The 19,104-nt window shown below is 32.4% G+C and overlaps 1 protein-coding gene across 9 annotated transcripts in view; it reads left to right on the top strand.

Annotated features, from left to right (window-relative positions):
• The window catches only part of REPS1 (RALBP1 associated Eps domain containing 1), an 84,131-nt gene that overhangs the window by 47,122 nt on the left and 17,905 nt on the right, over nucleotides 1-19,104 (top strand). For 5 of the 9 annotated variants that reach the window (XM_023503231.2, XM_003769497.4, XM_023503233.2 and 2 more), the window contains exons 10-11: nucleotides 3,714-3,794; nucleotides 18,466-18,553. In XM_023503231.2, the coding sequence (XP_023358999.1) occupies nucleotides 3,714-3,794; nucleotides 18,466-18,553 (169 nt within the window). The remainder of the gene's footprint in view (nucleotides 1-3,713; nucleotides 3,795-18,465; nucleotides 18,554-19,104) is intronic. The other 4 variants (XM_023503236.2, XM_003769498.4, XM_012549369.3 and 1 more) reach the window with 2 other exon arrangements.

Consider the following 19,104-nt stretch of genomic DNA (forward strand, 5'->3'; position numbering starts at 1 on the left):
ATATGTGATCACCCTTGAGCCTTGTTGCAGCTTTGTAGGGTAGGTACTCTTAAGTATTGCCATCCACATTTTACAGATAAAATTTTGAGACCCAAATGCATTATCCCTCTTGTAATTAATTTCCCCTTTGGACCGGACCCAGTACCAGAAAAGTCATATAGCTTTCCAGATCCGATCTAAATTTTCAGTAATAAGCATACAGAGATTTTTTAAAAATCACTTTTGGGTTTTTTAAATATTTAAGTTTGCATTCCAATGTACTGAAGTGTGTATCAGATCTGTTTTTTTAATTATGAACTAGAGATATACAAATTAAATGACTTAAAAAAGATTTAAAGTAATAAAAGCTGTCCGATATAAAGCCAGTTTAAGGTTGGGTTTTTTTTTTAGTGTCACTCTAGTCTTTAAAGTATATTTTAGAAAAATAATATGGTTTAAAATAGCACAAGATTTTAGTATTGTTTAAAATTTATAAAGTAAATTTTCTAAGTTTATATTTCAAAAATTCACATTAGCTGAACCATTTAAAATCTTTTACAATTTACCTATGTGAAGTGCATATTTAAGAAGGACTGTTTTTCTTTGTGATGGCACTTAACCATCAGAAAAATTAATGAGTTTATTATAAGAATTGGATTTAGTATAGAATATGTACATAAAAAAACAAAACCTGTTAAAGCTCAGTTAAGAGTACAAAGCAAAGGTCTTTCTATTATAAATGTACCATTTTCTAATAATTTAGCTTATTATAATTTTTCCTTAATAACCTAACTTTTTAAATGTCATTTTAGGGTTCTTTTTCATTCTAACCATATTTAAAATTCCAAGACAAGCAAATGTAGCTTAGTGTTGTGGTATAGACTATAGTTTTCATGTTAATTTTCATTTGAAAGGCACCAGTAAATTGGTTCCCTTTTCTGTAAGAATAGAGAAAGCATAAATAAATGCTTGCTTCAGAGATTCTCTTGGGTAATTTTGGCAATGTAGAAAGAAAAAAAATAGCACTTCAGATTTTCAATTTTTTCTTTGTAAGTAAATGATAGCAGCCATGATGCACTTTCATGCTATGATATTGAATGAAAGAGGATAATGCCACACTATTAGTTTTCATGGCATTAAATTCATATATTTGAAATGTGGTTGAGAGCCATAAGTGATTTTTTTTTTTTTTTTTTTTTTTAGTGGCCAAAAGAGAACATGAAGATTAAAGGTTTTTTTCCACCCTTTTTTCTGTGGGGGGAAAATCAGTATATTTCGCATTGAATTTTTTAAAAAGAATATAAGCCACTGAAGATTCGTAAAGTGGCTAACTCAAAATAGATCTGGGAGCTTAGGTAACATTTAGGAAAATAAAGCCATGAGAGATTGATTCATCTATGATCATATTATTAATGAACCTCTGAATCACAGTCTGAACCTAGGTCTTGTGACTCCAGACCTAATATTCTGTCTTCTGTACCACATTTACATTGCTTCATTATTAAAACTAGTTGCTGATGGCAGTATGGAAAGAGCACTGACTGGATTCAATTTCATTAACTTTGTGATCATGAGTAGATCATTTAAATTGACCTCAGTTTTCTTATCTGTAAAAAGAAGGAAGTTGGAGTAGATGGCCTCTGAGATTCAAAAGCTGTAGTCTGTAATATCCTTTATTCACACTAGATACTGTATTCATTAAAAATCTGTTATTAGGTCTTTAGTCTTTATACCTATTTGTCATTCTAATAATAGCAATTCATATTTAGAGTTGTAAAGGTAGTTATATTTGTCTTTTTGCTTTGTCCCAACAAATAACCTCTAAAACCGAGTCTTATTCACCATTTCCCCAATTTTAGATGTGAAAACTGAGATGGAGATATTTAAGTAATTTAACCACAAAAAAAAAAAAAAAGTGAAGCCAGAACTCAAATTTATATCTTCTAAGACTAGTGTTTGTTGTACTCTCTTATGTGACCAAATTATATTCCTTTTGGGTGATTTAAGAAAGAGTTATACTAGTGTAAACCATTTTAATATTAAGGTACTTTATTCATCAACTATAGTGTATAAATTTCAAAATTATTTACAAAAAACATATAGAGATACATAAAACGTAAGCCATAGTTTTGTGCTGAGTACGGGGGATACAAAGACAAACATGAAAAATTCCTGCCCTCAAGGAGCTTACAGTCTAAAACTTAAGCTGTTCATGTGACCTTTGAATAAAAAATTTCTAAATCAAATGTAGTTTAATGTTCATTTCATCTAGGATACAGCATCAGTGACTAGTTTATTATCCCTAGTAGATATTATTAATAATATTTAAAAAGCAAAAATTCAAAGATTTCCTGGTAAAAATTCTACTTTTATATCAGATAAAAATGGTTCTTTTGAAAAGAGTAATGCTGAATTTCCCTTTTTCCTTCCAGATAATTTCCATCAATTTAACCTAGAATATAGAACCATAGACCAGAAATATATTTCTTATAACTTTTTATTTGTTCATATTATGTCAAATTGGAAACTTCTGAAGTGGTAGAGACATGTTAGAGGCACAAAAATTCCACTCTAAAGTACAAATGGCGATTTGGGATGATGGGGTAGATGTATATGTATGTTGACATTGGTGTGTATATACTGCATTTATGTTGGTTTCCATTTCTGCTCCCATTTCAAAGGTTAGTTCTACCTTTTCCCTCCAAAAAAAAAGCCTTGGATTTACATAGTTATTTATAATAGAAGTTGCAATAAAACCTCAATTTTATGTTGATGGTATTAGTGTAATTTCCCATATAAAGATTCTTATTTATATTTTCACTAAATTCTTCTCCAAAATAGCCTCTTTCATTTTGAAATTTTACCTGCTATATATATTTAAAGTTGACCCATCCTTCCACTGATTTATTTAGAGGTATAATTTTTTTTTATGTACCTCTTTTAGAAGAGTAATTTTTTTTGTATTAAAAAATGTCATTTGTAATACATACTATGATGCTTGATTTGCTCTCATTGTGGCCGCATTCTAATTTTTCTAGCATGAATTGGGGATGCCTGATTGGCAGTTCTGTCTTGTTATCTAGCATGGCCATGTTCTGTAGTGCTGATTGCAGGGGTTGACTTGCTACAACTTGACAAAAACTCAAATATGTATTCAAGAATTCTTTGCATTTTGTCTCAATTATATATAATTAAATATCTATACATTTGTGTTAAATATATGCACATACATAATAGAATCATCTTTCAGGAGTTGCACTGCTAAGTCACTAAAATAATATTTTCAACTAATAACTTAATACTCATAGCTTCATTAGATTATGTATCAGCAATATTTTGAACAGACTTTTAGATAATTTTCTAGATAATCTTAACAAAATTTTTTTAAACTCCTGAAAATCACTTTCAAGATAGATCACCACTTTAGTTTACTTTCCAAATATTTTGTTGTACTTTTCTGACCTTCAAATTTATAAATCTTTTCAACATTAGAGTTCAAAATAGATATATACCTTTGGTCATAATAAAGTGGTACACACATGTAGGATAGAAAAGTAATTGGAACATGTAAGATATTTTTGAAAAATAAATAATATTATGATGTTTTATTCTAAGTCAGGCCTATGTCACATAACTTGCAGTGCAACTTCTGAATTACTTTGCTAAATCTTCTCCAGTGATCTTTTACTCCATCTTTCTCATCATGCTGACTTGTCTCTCCTCTGTCTGTTCAGCAGTGGGAGACATTTAGTGAACGCTCTTCAAGCTCACAAACTCTGACCCAATTTGATTCTAACATTGCACCAGCTGATCCTGTAAGTCAATCACTTAGCTTGCTTGTTTGAAATTAATTTTATTAACCCTGAATTTCCATTCATTGTTTTGGTCTCTCTCTCTCTCTCTCTCTCTTTTTTTTTTTTTTTTAAACAAAGCTGTTCTGCATGGTTCAGTGGAGTGCTTAAATGGGAATGGTGGCAGGCTCTGGTTTTTTGTTTTATGTTTTTAAATTTGTGTGCTTACATAATGGGGAAAACATTTGCCATTCTCCGTAATGTCAAGTCATCTTAACATTAGGGGAAAAATACATTCTTTTAAAATCTGTATAATGGTTGTCACATCTGAGGAAATGATCCTTGACAGCCAAATTAGTTAATTAATTCCAAGTTTTCATTGGCTAATTAATTGTTGTATTGATCATATACAAGCAGTTATAATTATGATTTTATTTGTATGCTTTCCATATTATATAAATGTTTATGCATCTATAAATATTTATGCAATGTCATTATTTTACAGTGCAAATGATGTGGCTTTGGGTTTATTTGGTCTAGTTTCTTTTCTGTGTTAGTTTTGTTGAGGTTTTTTAATTCAGCATAATATATATGTTGGTGTATGAGTCTCGTTATATAGCTGAAACTGTTTTGTTTGTGGTTTACTATATTGCCTTAGGAAAGGCTACAGAGTTTATGTCCTACTTTGATAGATTCAAAACCTAATTTGAAAGAGATTATTAACTTTCTACATATCTAAACTATCCCCAAAGTTATTTTAAAACTTAAATACTTTTAGCTTTTCTTCATTTATCTCTGTTCATTACTTGATTTTTTTCTTCCTTTATTGTCATTGAAAAAGTGGGATGTGCTAAAGTGACTTTTTAAAAAGAAAAAGAGGGGTAAGTAGAAAGGAAGAAGAATAATGGGGAAAATGGGTTAAGAAAGATTTGGATAAATTGACATAATATGATCATGTCTTGTGGTTTTTACCATGATAACTAGCATTTCTTCACTACAGAAAGAATTCTTTCCCCCATGTATTTTAGGAAAGTGGTGCAAAAGGACAGTTGTATTTTATTTCATGATACTTGGAATAAATGAAGCTTGATGGTGTTTTAAAAACTTTTTTTTAAATGTATATTACATAGGATTATAGATGTAGAGCTAGAAGGGATTTAAGATTTTATCTAATCTGACCCCTTCATTTTACAACTGAGTTTTAGAGAGGCTAAGTGACTCTTCCAATGTCTTGCCCAAGCTGGGACTTGACCTCATGTTCTTTGAGTTCAAATTCAGTGTGCTTTCCATTTCATTGTAAAATTTTTGTATTTGATTACAATGTTTAGAATGCTATATCTTGCAGTAATATGGACATAATGTTTGAAATGTTAAAGTATTTTATCAGTTTTTCCTTTATTTTTGAAGCACATTAATCAAATTATTCTTTCTCCTTGATGTCAAACTGTTAAACTTTTTATTGTTCATTCACATCTATGCCAAAAATGAGCAAAAGAAATGAAATCCAAAACTTGCTAGTCTGACTAATTATTAGGTCTAGTAAACATTTCCTTGGGAAGGTTTAATATTTATGAGTTTCAATTCTGATATTATTCTTATTTAGTTTTGTTACAGGTGCTTAATGAAAATGCATTAGAGTCAGAGAGGTATAATTAGCAATGGAAAAAATTCCTTTCACAAAATAGGGAGAGTTGGATTTTGAAGATTATTATCTTGTTTCCTTGGGTTTTTGTGAGACCCAGAAAGAATGTTATACATAATAATCTGGGGTTTTGTATCATGAAGTAACTACTTTAATTTTTCTGTTGTAGCTTTAGTTTTAGCATTATTATTCCTATTCAGCTTAATTGTATGTAAAGGAAAGATTTGCCATGTCAGCTCTTAAAAAACCTTCATTTTTTTCTCCTGATTCCAGGATTCATTTTTTTTTTCTTTTGTTTTCTTTGCTTGCTTTCTTTGAGATACTTTATTACCTATTCATATCATCAAGATGGCAGGAAGCTATAATTTTTAGACTCACTGCTTGAAAAGCTACCTGGCCACTTAACTGAGATGCCTTCAGATACAAGAACCATCATTGGATAATATTGATTACCAAAACTTGGGAGATATATTACCTTATCATTATATTTGGCTTAGGCACATATGAGAGAAAAACATCACCAGGAAGTTCTTTTACTTTATATATTTCACTAGTTAACTGTCTTCTGTAGATAAGAACTGTTGTAGGTTTATATTGTTAGGTATGACAAGTGTGTTGATTTTATTTCCTTACTTTCTTATAAGAGAATTCTGTAGGTTAAAGCAAGAGACAATAAAAGACATGTTTGAAAAGAGGATCAATAAACCCTACATAGCCCATTCCCCCCCCCCCTTTTTTTTTAATGACAAGGTGATTAGATTTATAGATCTGGAGAATGATGATGGATTTATAGTTTACGTTGATGTTGGTAAAGTATCTGACAATCATGCTATTTTTGGAGACAAGATAAACAAATGTGAGCTGGATATAAATATATTTAGATGTGTTTGAAATTAGTTAAGTTGCAAGATTCAACAAGTAAGATATTTATAAATGGTCAGTGGTCATCTTAGTGAGTATTTAGTGTGGTGTCATAGGAATCTATTTTTGATCCTATGCTGTTTAACATTTTTCTGGTTAAGTTGGATAAAAGTCTAAATGGCATACTTATGACATTTGCAGATGACACAAAGTTAGGAGAGGTCAGCAGAAACCCAAAAGATCTTGAAAAGGTCGAGCAAAACAGTAATAACAAAGAATGTTAGTGTAATTTTATATAAAAAGATGAAATTCGGGGGCAGCTAGTTGGTACAGTGGATAGAGCACCAGCCCTGAAGTCTGGAAGACCTGAGTTCAAGTCTGGCCTCAGACACTTACCACGTCCTAGCTGTGTGACCCTGGGCAAGTCACTTGACCAATTGCCTCAGGGGAAAAAAAATAAAAGAAAAAGAAATTCAAAGGGATTAATGTAATTATAAGTAACATAGACTCTTGCACTTGGATTTTAAAAATCATCTTCACAAGTACAATATGGAATGGGTGTGATAAATAATATTTTGTCTGAAAATGTTCTGGGTTTTTATATTTAGGAATTACCAGCATAAAAGTAAATAGAGCAGAGAAAATCACCAAGGGAGAGAGTTCAGAAAGAAAAAAGTCAAGAATGAGGCATTATGTATACCTGTGTTGAGGGGGAAAAGGAGCCTGTGAAGGAAACAAAAGAAGAATAATTTTTTAAAAATAGAAGAGAACCAGAAAAATGTATTGTCACAGAAAGGAAGTAAAGGATATTAAAAAAAAAAAAGAAATGCAACTTTCAAGTAGTAATTGAGTAATTTAAGACTAAGAATAGGCCATTGGATTTGTTGCTAATTTCTGAAAGGTACATTTTAGGGGCTGAGTGAATAGATAGAGAAGAAATGGAAGTTGTGATTATGTTTTTTGCCTTTGAAGTGGAAGAGAAATGATACATATTAAGCAGATAAGACTTGAATATGCTTGTTACACAAAAACCAATGAAGAAGATAAGATTGAAATTGCAGGGGATTCTTAGAGCAAGTTTGGGGAGCAAGGAAGTGGAAATAGGATTAAAGATTTAAGAATTAAGAAATTAAGAGGAATTAAAGTCTTTTCTTTTCTTCTGAAATTGAAGGAAAGACTGGGTGAAAGCATAAAGTATGGGAATGACATGGACAGGGCTGTAGCTAAGAGACTTCCTTTTGAGTGTTAATGAATAGAAGCATAGTCTGATGAATGAGGGATTGGGAATTTAAAGAGAATGGGGGTTTGGAAATTATTTTGGATAATCTTATCGGATATTAATAGAATAAAAGTATAGATAGTCTGATGAGTGAGGGATTGGGAATTTAAAGAGAATGGGGTTTGAAAATTATTTTGGATAATCTTATTGGACATTGATAGAATAAAAAGATTGCTATATTATAGCACTAATTTTTAATGGAGTCAAATGGCCCAATTTTATGATTTTCTTTAGTAGTTCTCATTTATCTAGGGAGGAAAATCAGGCAGATGAGTGATAAACAGGGTGTTAGAGATTAGTAAAGAAAAGAAAACGACTCTGGAGGTCCAAGGAAAGAATATCAGGTTTTGGCATATAGCAAGTTCCAGAAGTAAGATAAAAGATATTGTTGGAGCTAAGGGAGATGGTGTTGAAAAAAATTGAATTTGAGGCCTTGAGGTTGTTGCAAACTCCTTGCAAGTAGGGATTGTTTTCTTTTGTTGAATTTTCATCCTCAAACTACAGCCCGCAGGCCAGATGTGGCAGCTGAGGACGTTTATCTCCTCACCCAGGGCTATGAAGTTTCTTTATTTAAAGGCCCACAAAACAAAGTTTTTATTTTTACTATAGTCTGGCCCTCCAACAGTCTGAGAGACAGTGAACTGACCCCCTATTTAAAAAATTTGAGGACCCCTGGTATAGAATGTTGGGTTTGGAGTAAAGAAGAGCTAGATTAAGCTTAACCTTTGACACTGACTAGCTATATATTAGATAAATCACTTAACCTCTTTTGTTTTCCCATGGGACTCCCTAATGACTTAACTACAGTACTAAATCATAGGCCCAGTATGGAATCTGTTCCTGCACTAGGATGTAATTACATGTCTTTTGCTTGTACACACTCATAATGTCTGAACATGTACTACTTATTTGCTAAGGAATATAGTTGACAATATTTTGTGTGTGTTTCTGGAAGCATTTTGAAGGAGGTTATATTTACCTTAGTTGTTTACTCAGCCTCAAACTTTCTATTAAATGTTTGTTCCTTTTCTATGGAAAAACATTCTATCAATGCTGAATAGTAGTATTAAGTCTGATAAGCATGAGAATTTTAAAAATTGATTTTAATGGATATAAAAATAATTAATTTTCTCCTTTTTATAATATGCTTACAATTTAAAGATTGTAATTAGAGCTTAACATTTACATCATTGATATAACATTCCTTAAGATGAGACGTGTGAATGCTTATGTTAAAATTCAGGAAAGGGAAGCAATATATTAATTTTCCATGTATCTGTTTTTCAAAATACATTCTGTCATGAGATAGAATGATAGTCACTGCCCTCAAAGAACTTAAATTGTGGTGGGGGAGATGAGAAACATGAAACATTTAGAAAACAATACAAGACAGGATATGATAAAGGATTTTGTTGATATCATCAAGTACTCAATTGTAATACTGAAGTGGTCAGAAGAAACCATTTTTAGAATTATGAGGGAAAAACTTTTGTGGTAGAGGAAAGAATTTAGATATGCTTTTAAAGATTGGTAAAAGTTAGATGGACAGTGAGAAGGGCATTCAGGAAAGGAGCATTTAAGCCAAGAAATTCAGTGCATGCACAGAAAGGGAGGAAAATTATTATTTTTTTAAATTCAATATGAGGTTTCTAAGATGTAGACCTAATTCTTTTAGATTATTTCTATAAATATGATGAATTTAGAATAACCAATTCAGTGCAGTGGATTTTTATTAAACATGTGAATTTGTAGTTACTAAACACTTTTAAGAATCAGTGAAGCTTAAAGAATAGACGTCTTAAGTTTGCTTTTATAATTTTTTTCTGTCATGTGTAAAAGAAATAAAATTTCATCATTCAGAAAGTTCAGGTACATGAATAGTCATATCCATATGGTCATATTTCTTTGTTGTTTTTTAATTACTGTGAATAGCCTAGCCAAAATTCTACTGGCATATTAAAGCAAGGAACAACAATTAGTTCTTTAATTTTTATCATGTAATAGCTAGCATTTGTGTAGTATTTTTTTTGAAAAATGCATTTTGTATGTTGTCACATTTGATTCTCATTGCAACCCTGTTTTACAGATTAGGCAACAAGTGATCTACCCGGAATGACATAGCTACTAAATGTTTCAGGAAAACTTTGAAATCAGATCATTCCGACTCCTAAGTCCAATCTTATCATATCACCTAGCTGTACTAAGAACATTTCTTATTCTTGGTTGTAATTTGTTTGCATTTATATCAATGTGTTTTTAAAATATTTGCTACTTGTGAAATGACATTGAGGTGGTTTTATAGTAAACTAATAAATCATAAATTCACATTGCCAGATCCTTACATTTTTACCTCAGTAAATAACCTTTGGATGTATTCCCTTCTGTCTTCTTCCATTAATGACACTTCATGTAAAGCCCTTATTTATTTTGCTTTGGGCTATTCTAAATAGTATTTTTGTCTTTAATCTCTCCCTACTTTTTTCTACCTCTCTACCCTTTACTCAAATTAATCTTTCTACTACAGAGGTATGGTCATTGTCACTAAAAAAAACTTCACTCCTTTGCCTACCAAATCAAATAGAGCTTCTTCAGGATAGCAGTAAGCTTCTTGCAGTTTTCCAACTTGTCATCCCATTTTTATTTCTCTGGCCTCCCTTTTCACTTTCTATGTTAACCAAATAATGTTTCTCTTTTCTGCCACCACCATATATTTAATACATTCTGTCTTCCGTACCTGAAAGAAATTTCTTTCCACATCTTCAGCTGTTGAAATTCTTTGCTTTGAAACGTCTTCTCATTTACTGCATCTACCAGGAAGCTTACTCCCTTCTCCCCACACTAGAAGTGACCTTTCCCTCTTTGAATTTTTCTTAGCATTATGTTCCACCTTATCTAGACACTTAATGTTTTAAACAAATATTTAATACGTATGTCTGCTATTTTCCATAAAGGAACATTAGTGTTTTTATTCTTTGTATATCTATCACCTATCAAATACTTTGATTTTTGTACTTTAGTACAAACATTTAGTAAATATTTACTGAGTTGAATTGTACTAAATAAACAAGTTTAGTTTTTAGTTTTAACATCTAGAAATCATCAAGTAACCCAACAAAGAAATGCAATTCTTTTTTTTTTTATTTCAGCAGAACACATCGACTGTGATTTATTAATTAATTAAGATTTTTTTATTTTCAAAAGATAATGCAAGGATAATTTTTCAGCATTGACCCTTGCAAGATCTTGTGTTCCAAAATTTTCTCCTCTACCCCCTCCTCTAGATGGCAAGTAATCCAATACATGTTAAACATGTTAAATTCAATATATGTATACATATTTATACAATTATCTTAATACATAAGAAAAATCAGATCAAAAAGGGAAAAAAAAAAATTGGAACAAAAAGAATGAGAATGCTATCTTGTGATCCACACTCAGTTCCCACAGTCCTTTCTCTGGGTGTAGATGGCTTTCTTCATCACAAGATCATTGCAATTGGCCTCAACCTGGAAATGCAGTTCTTAAACATACCCATGGAACTCTGAAATTGTTACTACATTCCTCTGTTAACATGATTGGATATTTTATGTAGGTCTGGTTCCATCTTTATGTTCTGTAGATATGTGTCCAATATCATTGCATCAGTGATGATGTTAATTCTTTCTCTCTTATCTTTTCATTAAAGGTCAAGTCAGCAAGCATTTTTTTCCCCAAAAAATTATTTTAAACACTAATTTAAGAAGTGAATTTAGAAGAAAGTATATTCATGAGTGTCAGCCTTTTCTTTACTTCCTTGTAAATTGTTCTTTTGTTCTCTGTTGTGCACCTTATGTACTTTATTCTTTTTTCCTTCCTTCATCCCCTACTACCACTCCCAAACAGGCTATACTTAAGAATGTGTGTGTGTGTGTGTGTGTGTGTGTGTGTTTATTTAGTTGTTTGTTTTGCCTGGGCTATTCTAAATAGTCTGTGTGTGTGTGTTTATATGTATGTATACATACATACATATATATATACACACACACACATATCTCCTTTTCATTCCCACCCTCACTTCCAAGCAAGTTACAGTTAAGATATATTTATGTATAAATGTGTGTGTTTGCTGACTGTTTCATTAAATTCTGCTTCATAACTTGGCTTACTCTTACTTAACCTCTCTCTCTACCCAGGGATTTCTCCCTTGTCTTCTTCCCTCACTTTTTGTTTCCCCATCTTCATATCACTCTCCCCTTATTTCTTAATAGATTTTGGAGGCTGTTATGCCCTTCATTGTATATATGTAGAGTTGCCTTATTGAACCCATTCCTGAAGTAAGTAGGTTTTCTGAACTATGAGTTCTCCACCTTGTATAATATGATTATTATATTTACCTTTACTCTGCCAAACTTTCTTTTGCGTTTACCCTATTGATATAAATTTTATAAAGTATGCATCTTTCATGTAGAAAAAATAATTTGCCCATGTTTAAAGTTTGTACATGTTGAGTTCCTTAAAATTGCTCTTTGATATTGGCTCTTATGTTAAATTTTCTGTTAAGTTTTGGTTTGGTTGATGGAAAGTTCTGAAAATCTGCAAGTTCGTTGAATGTCCACTTTTTTCTCATTGAAAATTATAATTTTGCCAGATATGATATTTTTGGCTTCGGGCCTAGTTCTTTGGCTTGTCTAGAGATATGATTTCAAGACCTACAGTCTTTTATTGTAGCTGCTGCTAAGTCTTGTATAATTCTAACTGAAGTTTCGGTGTACTTGAATTGTTTTTTTCTTGTTTCTTGCAAAGTTTTCTCTTTGGTTTAGGGGTTTCAAAATTTTTCAATAATATCCCTATATGATTTCTACAAAGTATTTCTTTGAGGTGGTGATCAATGGATTTTTTTTCTATTTCTAATATCCCCTCGTGTACTATATCACTCCAGGACAATTTACTAGATTTCCTATATTGTATCAAGGTTCTCTTTTTGGTCACAACTTTCTGGTAGTCCAATTACTCTTATATTTCCTCCTTGATCTGTTCTCCAGATGAGTTCTTATGAGTTGTTTCACATTTTGTTCTATTTTCTGAATCTTTAAAATCTATTTTGTTATTTCTTGGTCTCTCATATCTTCACTGGCTTCCCCTTGTCCACTTCCAATTTTCAAAGAATTATTTTCATCTTTGAGACAGTGTACCTTCTTTTCTAATTGGCTAACTTTTTTCCCCCCATAATCTTGTTTTTCTTGCATGGTTTTAATTTTTTTCTTTAGTTTTTCTTCAGTGTCTCTCGTTTGATTTTTGAATTCTGTAAATTATCTCAGGGCAGGAAGTTGTTTCACATTACTCTTTGAGGTAGAAGCTGTTTTATTTTGTTTTTTACTAAAGTGTCCTCTTCTGAAGATGTATCCCAATCTTCCCTGTTCCCATAATCCCATAATATGTTTCAGTAGTGGGGTTTTTCTTTGCTGGCTCCTTTTTTTTTTTTTTTTTTTTTTAATAAGTTATTAGTGTAATAATTCTCTAATTAAGGGGGGATGGTGCTACAAGCTTCCCTTCAGCTCTCCACTCTGACCAGGAACACCAAACCAAGAGCTCCACCCTCCTGCAAGTGCCCACAGCTAGCAATGTTCCTGTCCCTTTGTTTCTGCACTCATCAGGTGGTGGTTGCTTCTGACCCAGGGCCTGACCTTCCCAATCAAGAGGTCCACTCTGTATTCCCTGATTCAAACCCCTACTCAGCAATTATAGGGAGGTAAAGGTCTCTGTGGTTTCTGCTGAAGCTCCAGCTTTAACCAGCTAGCCCTGAGGGATTCCCACTTGGTGTTTTCCAGGAGCTAACCTGGAGGTGTCTGCACTTTGGATAGTTTAATCTCTTCTCAGGGTCTTTCTTCAGAACTTGTTGGTTGTATCAGGAAGACCCCTGTTTTGCTTGAAGTCTTCTTAGTTTTTCACCAGTCTGTGTTCAAAATTTGTTTTATTTGTGGGGGAAATTGGGAGAGCTTGAAATTTACTAACCTACTTGAATACAGAGACAGGCAAAAACATATCCTGCTCTCAGAAAGCTCACAATCTAATGAAGAGAGACATCAGTGTATGTACAGAATAAATTGGAAATGATCTCAAGAGAGAAGTCAGTGAGAGTAAAGAGGTCTGAGAAAGACTTCTTATAGAAGGTGAGATTTGAGGAAAGCCAATAGACAATGGTGGAGAGAAAGAGAATTCCAGGCATAGGGCAAAGATAAGGAAAATGTTGGAGTGTTTGTTGGAAGCAATAGCAAGTAAGTCAGTTACTGGATCATAGACTAGTGAGGGTAGTAAGATGTAAGAAAACTATAGATAGGAAAGGACTAAGTTATAAAGGTCTTTAAAAGCTAAATAGATTTTACATTCAGAAAATTTACTATGTATTTATCTTTAAAAATATATCTTATAAAATACATAGGAAAATATATTTAATACATATTTCAAATTATGCTTCTAATGAGAAGAAACTTGAGTTTCTTGAAAAGGAAGAGTGACATGGCCAGTGTCGTGCTTTAGAAGAAGGTCACTTTGGTAGCAGATTGGAAGAAGATGGACTAGGGTGGAGAGAGAGAAAGCATGTTCTCTTGCTACATGGTTTGAGGAGGAAAGAAAAGCTATAAAATGATTGTCTCATCACATTGAGGATCCATTGAGATAATGTAATGTAAATTTGTAGCTAACCCAATCAGTACATTTTAATGATTTTTCTCCAGCTTTGTTCAGTGGCACAGGCAGTACATGTTGAGTATTGTAAGCGTAAGGTCTAATAGGGCAAGATTGACAGTAAAATAAGGAGTCAAGGGACTTAAAAAAGAATGGTTTAAAAATGAACTGGTTGCCAAAATCAATATGTAGAAAGACTGAGAATATAACTGGTGCAGGGAGGATAACTTGAGAAAGAAGAGAAAGAATAAAGAGATGGAGGGCTTGGAAGTCTTGATGAAAACAAAGACTAGGAATAGGCAGAGGTGGAATCACAACAGACTGTGATCAGATAAAGGAACCTCAAAAATTCTTGAACATGAAACTGGAACACTTCTGTATAATGACAAGATCAAAGGTATCACCATTTCTGTGTGTAGCTGAAGTAGATTAAAGTTGGAGGTCATGAGAAATGACTAAGTTGAAGAACTGGATAGTTAAGATATTTAAGACAGCTGTTTAAATATCTATGTTGTAGTCTTCTAATATGAAACAGAGGTAGGAGAGAAGGGAAAGGCTGAGCTAGCATTAAACTCATTTAAAAAGAAAGGGTAGAAAATAGCTACCTGCCTTGGTGAGGTGATGACCATCAGCAAATTAGAGGTTGCTGAATTATAGTAGTAGAAGATGGGAGAGTAACAGTCAGGTGACCAGTGTGACTGAATCAGTTATATGTTGGGGAAGAAACTTTTTTACAAAGTAAAAAAGTAGGAAGGGGGGACTAAGTTATGAAGGACTGAACAGCAAATGGAGTATTTTTGTCTTCGATGCTAGAGGCAATAGGAAGCCATTGGAGTTTTTTGGAGTGGAAGGAGTTGGAAGGCAGGGAAGGCATGATCAATCTTGCACTTAAGGAAAATCAGTTTACTGGCAGAATAGAGTGTGGGGAGAGATTTGGGGCCATGTCTAGAAATATATCTTTACCTTGTATCACTTCTTTTGTCAGAAAATGGGTAACATTATTATCATGGGTCCTCTGGAGACATAACTGATTATTGCATGAATTAGAGTTCTTTCAAAATCTTTCAAAGTTGTTTCTTTATGATGTTATTGCCTTTGCATAAATTGTTCTTATAGTTCTTCTCACTGTACTTCACATCAGTTCATGCTACTCAGGAATCTTTAGAATCATGTCTTCTATCATTTCTTTGGATACAGTAGTATTCCATTACATTGATAAACCACAGTTTTGTTTCCTACTCTTAATCCCTGTTTTTCTCCTCTCATCCCCTTTAATTTTCCCTTTCAGGAGTGGAGTTTTGTTTTTTGGTTTGTTTGTTTTTTTTTTTTTTTTTTCACAGTTACTCATTTCCTGGCATCTTTCTTCCTAATTGCCCCTCTCTCTCACAGTCCCTATCAAGTTTCATTTCTTTCTACATCAGACTGTGTGTGTGTGTGTGTGTGTGTGTGTGTAACCTTCCTTTTCATATAAAAATTTCATGTCTAAATTCATTTCATATTAAAAATGAAGTTCATCTAATGCTTCTTTCCATATTTGCATGCTTTTTTCACATACTCCATTTATTTAAAACAAAATAGCAAACTCATCCTCCTTTATTCCTATCTATATTAGTATAAAAGTTGGTACTTTGAACTGCTTCTTTCTAGCTATTTGCAGTATTTTTTCTTTGATATGGACATCTGAATTTTGGGGGATACAACAACATTCCTGGGACTTCCACTTGACATTCTTTTCAGGTGACTTTCTAACAAAATCCTGATAGATTTGAACAGTCTTCATCATCTTGCCATCAACAAGCTTTTAAACCCTTAGTATGTACCAGATGCTATTCTAAAACCTGGAAATACTGGCAGGGAAGCCAAGGGACGCTGGTAAACAACCAGTAAAAAGCCAAGAGTTGGAGTGTTGTGTAGAACAGCAAAAAAAGCCAATATTTTGAGATTGGGGAATATGTAGAGGTGAGTCAGTATATTTTAAAATACTGGAAATGTAGATAGGGTTATTTAAATTTCTTGAAATAAATTGTCAAAGCTTTGCCTCTTTTATTCCCCACCGCTCTAATCCCCATTGATTTTAAAGGGAGCCCAATAATTCTTCAGTTATTTCTCCTAGAACTGCTCATTTTTTTCATGTTGGGCATCTTAAACTTTCTCATGTTTTCAGTGTTGATTTTGAGTTATTTCTTGCTTCCCATGGAGTCATTGGTTTGTATTTTGACTGTTTTAGTTCTCTAGGAATATGAAATAAGGTTACCACAACTTTGATTTCTAATGTAGAGGTGTGTAGCAAAATTAAAATGTAATTAGAAAATACTTAACATAATAAATGTTTAAAATATAACAAAGACAATGCAAATTTATAATTTTCAAAGCCATTCTGGAACCTGCAGGGATCTCTATCAGTTTGAGTTAATGCCACTATTCTAAACTACTTAATTCTTTTAGTTCTTTCCTCTAAAGTTTTTTTTTTTTTTTTTTTTTTTAATCTTTTGGTTCATTTCCTCTACAGATTTATGTGGTTTTTGTATACAATATAATTATATACAAAATACAAGTTTTTTCCTCTTTGAATCTTTGCTTATAGCTGTTAGATCTCCAGATCCGCAATAATTTTATATGCTCTAGTTAGTGGGTTTTTTTAATTCACTCATCTCTTCTGAATTGAAGCTTTGTGCCAGGGCCAGACTTCACACCTGCACTTCTTGGTCTTGCCCTGAATCCCTTGTGTTCTTGTGCTACTACCTTGGCTTCCCAGGATGATGCTAGTTTTAGAGCCCTGCATCTTGTCATCTCAGAACACAAAGTAGTACTTGTAAGCTTAGTGAATTTCATTTTCTTAGTTATCTTGCTCTAAGTACTGAAGGATGGCACTATTCATTGGAGCTTTTTGACAACTATAGGGTTTTCTCAAAAGCACCTTCTGCTTTTGATGCCTCAAGACATAGTTTGCTACATAAACATGTCCTATCTCCAGATATACTTGTGCCAGCTTTATTAGAGGGGCCCTTTCCTACTATGATGGTCTTCTGACTTTACATGATATACTGAAATGGAAGAAGTCACTGTAATTTTTATTGGATTTCTTGATCATTTGGTCTTATGCAGACTTTGAGATTTTGCTGGAATAGGTAGCTTAAAACTGGACAATCTGCCTCTGATTCAGTCAAATTGGCAGAAAGTCCTCATTCTTTCTCAGGATAATACTCTTCATTCTTCTGAGCTGCCCTGCTTTTACCCTGCCCGATGCAAAGCAAGTTTAGAAATTCCTAATCCACCTAAGGAAATGGAAAGGGTTTAGATAAACATTTGTAGAGATAACTAAAAATAAGTCTATAAGAACTGAATAGAAAATCAAGGAAAATAGTATAGCTGTGAACTATTTGTAAGGTTCACTTCAATAGAATTATAACAGTATTCGTCTGGGTGAGTATTCTTGTGTCTGGGGCTCTTTTAAGCAGGAGCATCATTCAAGTTATTTCAGGTACATATGAACCAACCTTTTAAACCATCAGGTTTAAATTACAATTGTAAGAACTGTCCCGAACTTATCAAAAAAGGAATTTTTTACATTTCCACTTTTCACTTTGTTGCGTGTTTAAATTTTAATTGGGTAACAGTTTTTTTTTTTTTTCAATCTTCATTAAAGTGGAGTTATATCCTTTGTAAAAAAAAAAAATTATAATTTTATGTTACATGGCAAATTTGTGATAGATTTTTGCTTTTGTTTTTAGGGGAATGATTTTTAGTATTTTATAGGCACATGGTGGTTTTGAACTTGCCATAGCAAGTTATAGTGAGAGAATTGAATTTTCTAGTTTTCAGGCCCTTATTTGTTTATTGAATCTTAGTGTGTTAATTTTGTAGATTTTACATAAACTGTCCAGAGAAAAATAATTACTTTAGTAATTCCCAAAAGCCAAAATTCTTTGATTCTTAAAACCTTGACTTTTGAATATGGATAGCAGTTGAATTTTTTTATAAGATTATTTTATCTATATAGGTATTAAGATTTGATTAACCATATATAAATTGTTTTGAGCCATGTTTATTACAAAACAGTAAAATTATTCTCTTTTAATTTCTAACTAGGTATCTTTTCAAAAAGACTTAATTAGTTTATGATATTAACCATGTTTTCAATGAAAACCCTGCCTCACTATGAAAAAAAAATATTTTTTAAGGTTTAGTAACTAGTTTGTAAAAAGCTTATATAGTGCTAATATGCTTCATTTCCTCCCTTTCATATTTAGGATACTGCTATTGTCCATCCAGTTCCCATTCGAATGACTCCAAGCAAAATTCACATGCAGGAAATGGAACTTAAAAGAACTGGAAGTGGTAAGGAAACTGATTTCTAAAAGAAGGTACTATTAATTTAAAATAGCCAAATAATTACATTTTTAGTGATCAGCTTTAATTTATAATTTCTTAGTCTTTTCCAAGGTAGTTCCAACCTCCCCAGAGCTGACTTTAAATTTATTATTTTCTCTCCATTTCATAAAAATATACAGAACAATTGAATAGATAGAAAACTTTAAATTGAATATAATATGACTGAAAGACTGATAAGGCAATGAACAAGGAATCAAAACTTGCCATGAACAGTCAACAAACATTTATTAAGCACATGGTATGTGTCAGACCATTTGCTATGGGCTGATACTAATAAAAAGAAGTGAAATAATTGTCATTTGCAGGAAGCTTGCATTCCAGTAGGGTAAACATCAAAGACATGTATAAGAAGAGAATAAATAAAAAGTAGTTTAACAGAAGATACCTTGGAAGGAACGTTACCAGTAATGGCTGTCAGGAAAACCTTTATTTAATGCTTGAGTTGTGCTTTGAAGGAAGAGAGGCAGAGATGAGGAGAAAAAGAACATTCCAGGCAT

Source organism: Sarcophilus harrisii, chromosome 4 (assembly GCF_902635505.1).
Source record: "Sarcophilus harrisii chromosome 4, mSarHar1.11, whole genome shotgun sequence".
Classification (NCBI taxonomy): domain Eukaryota; kingdom Metazoa; phylum Chordata; class Mammalia; order Dasyuromorphia; family Dasyuridae; genus Sarcophilus; species Sarcophilus harrisii.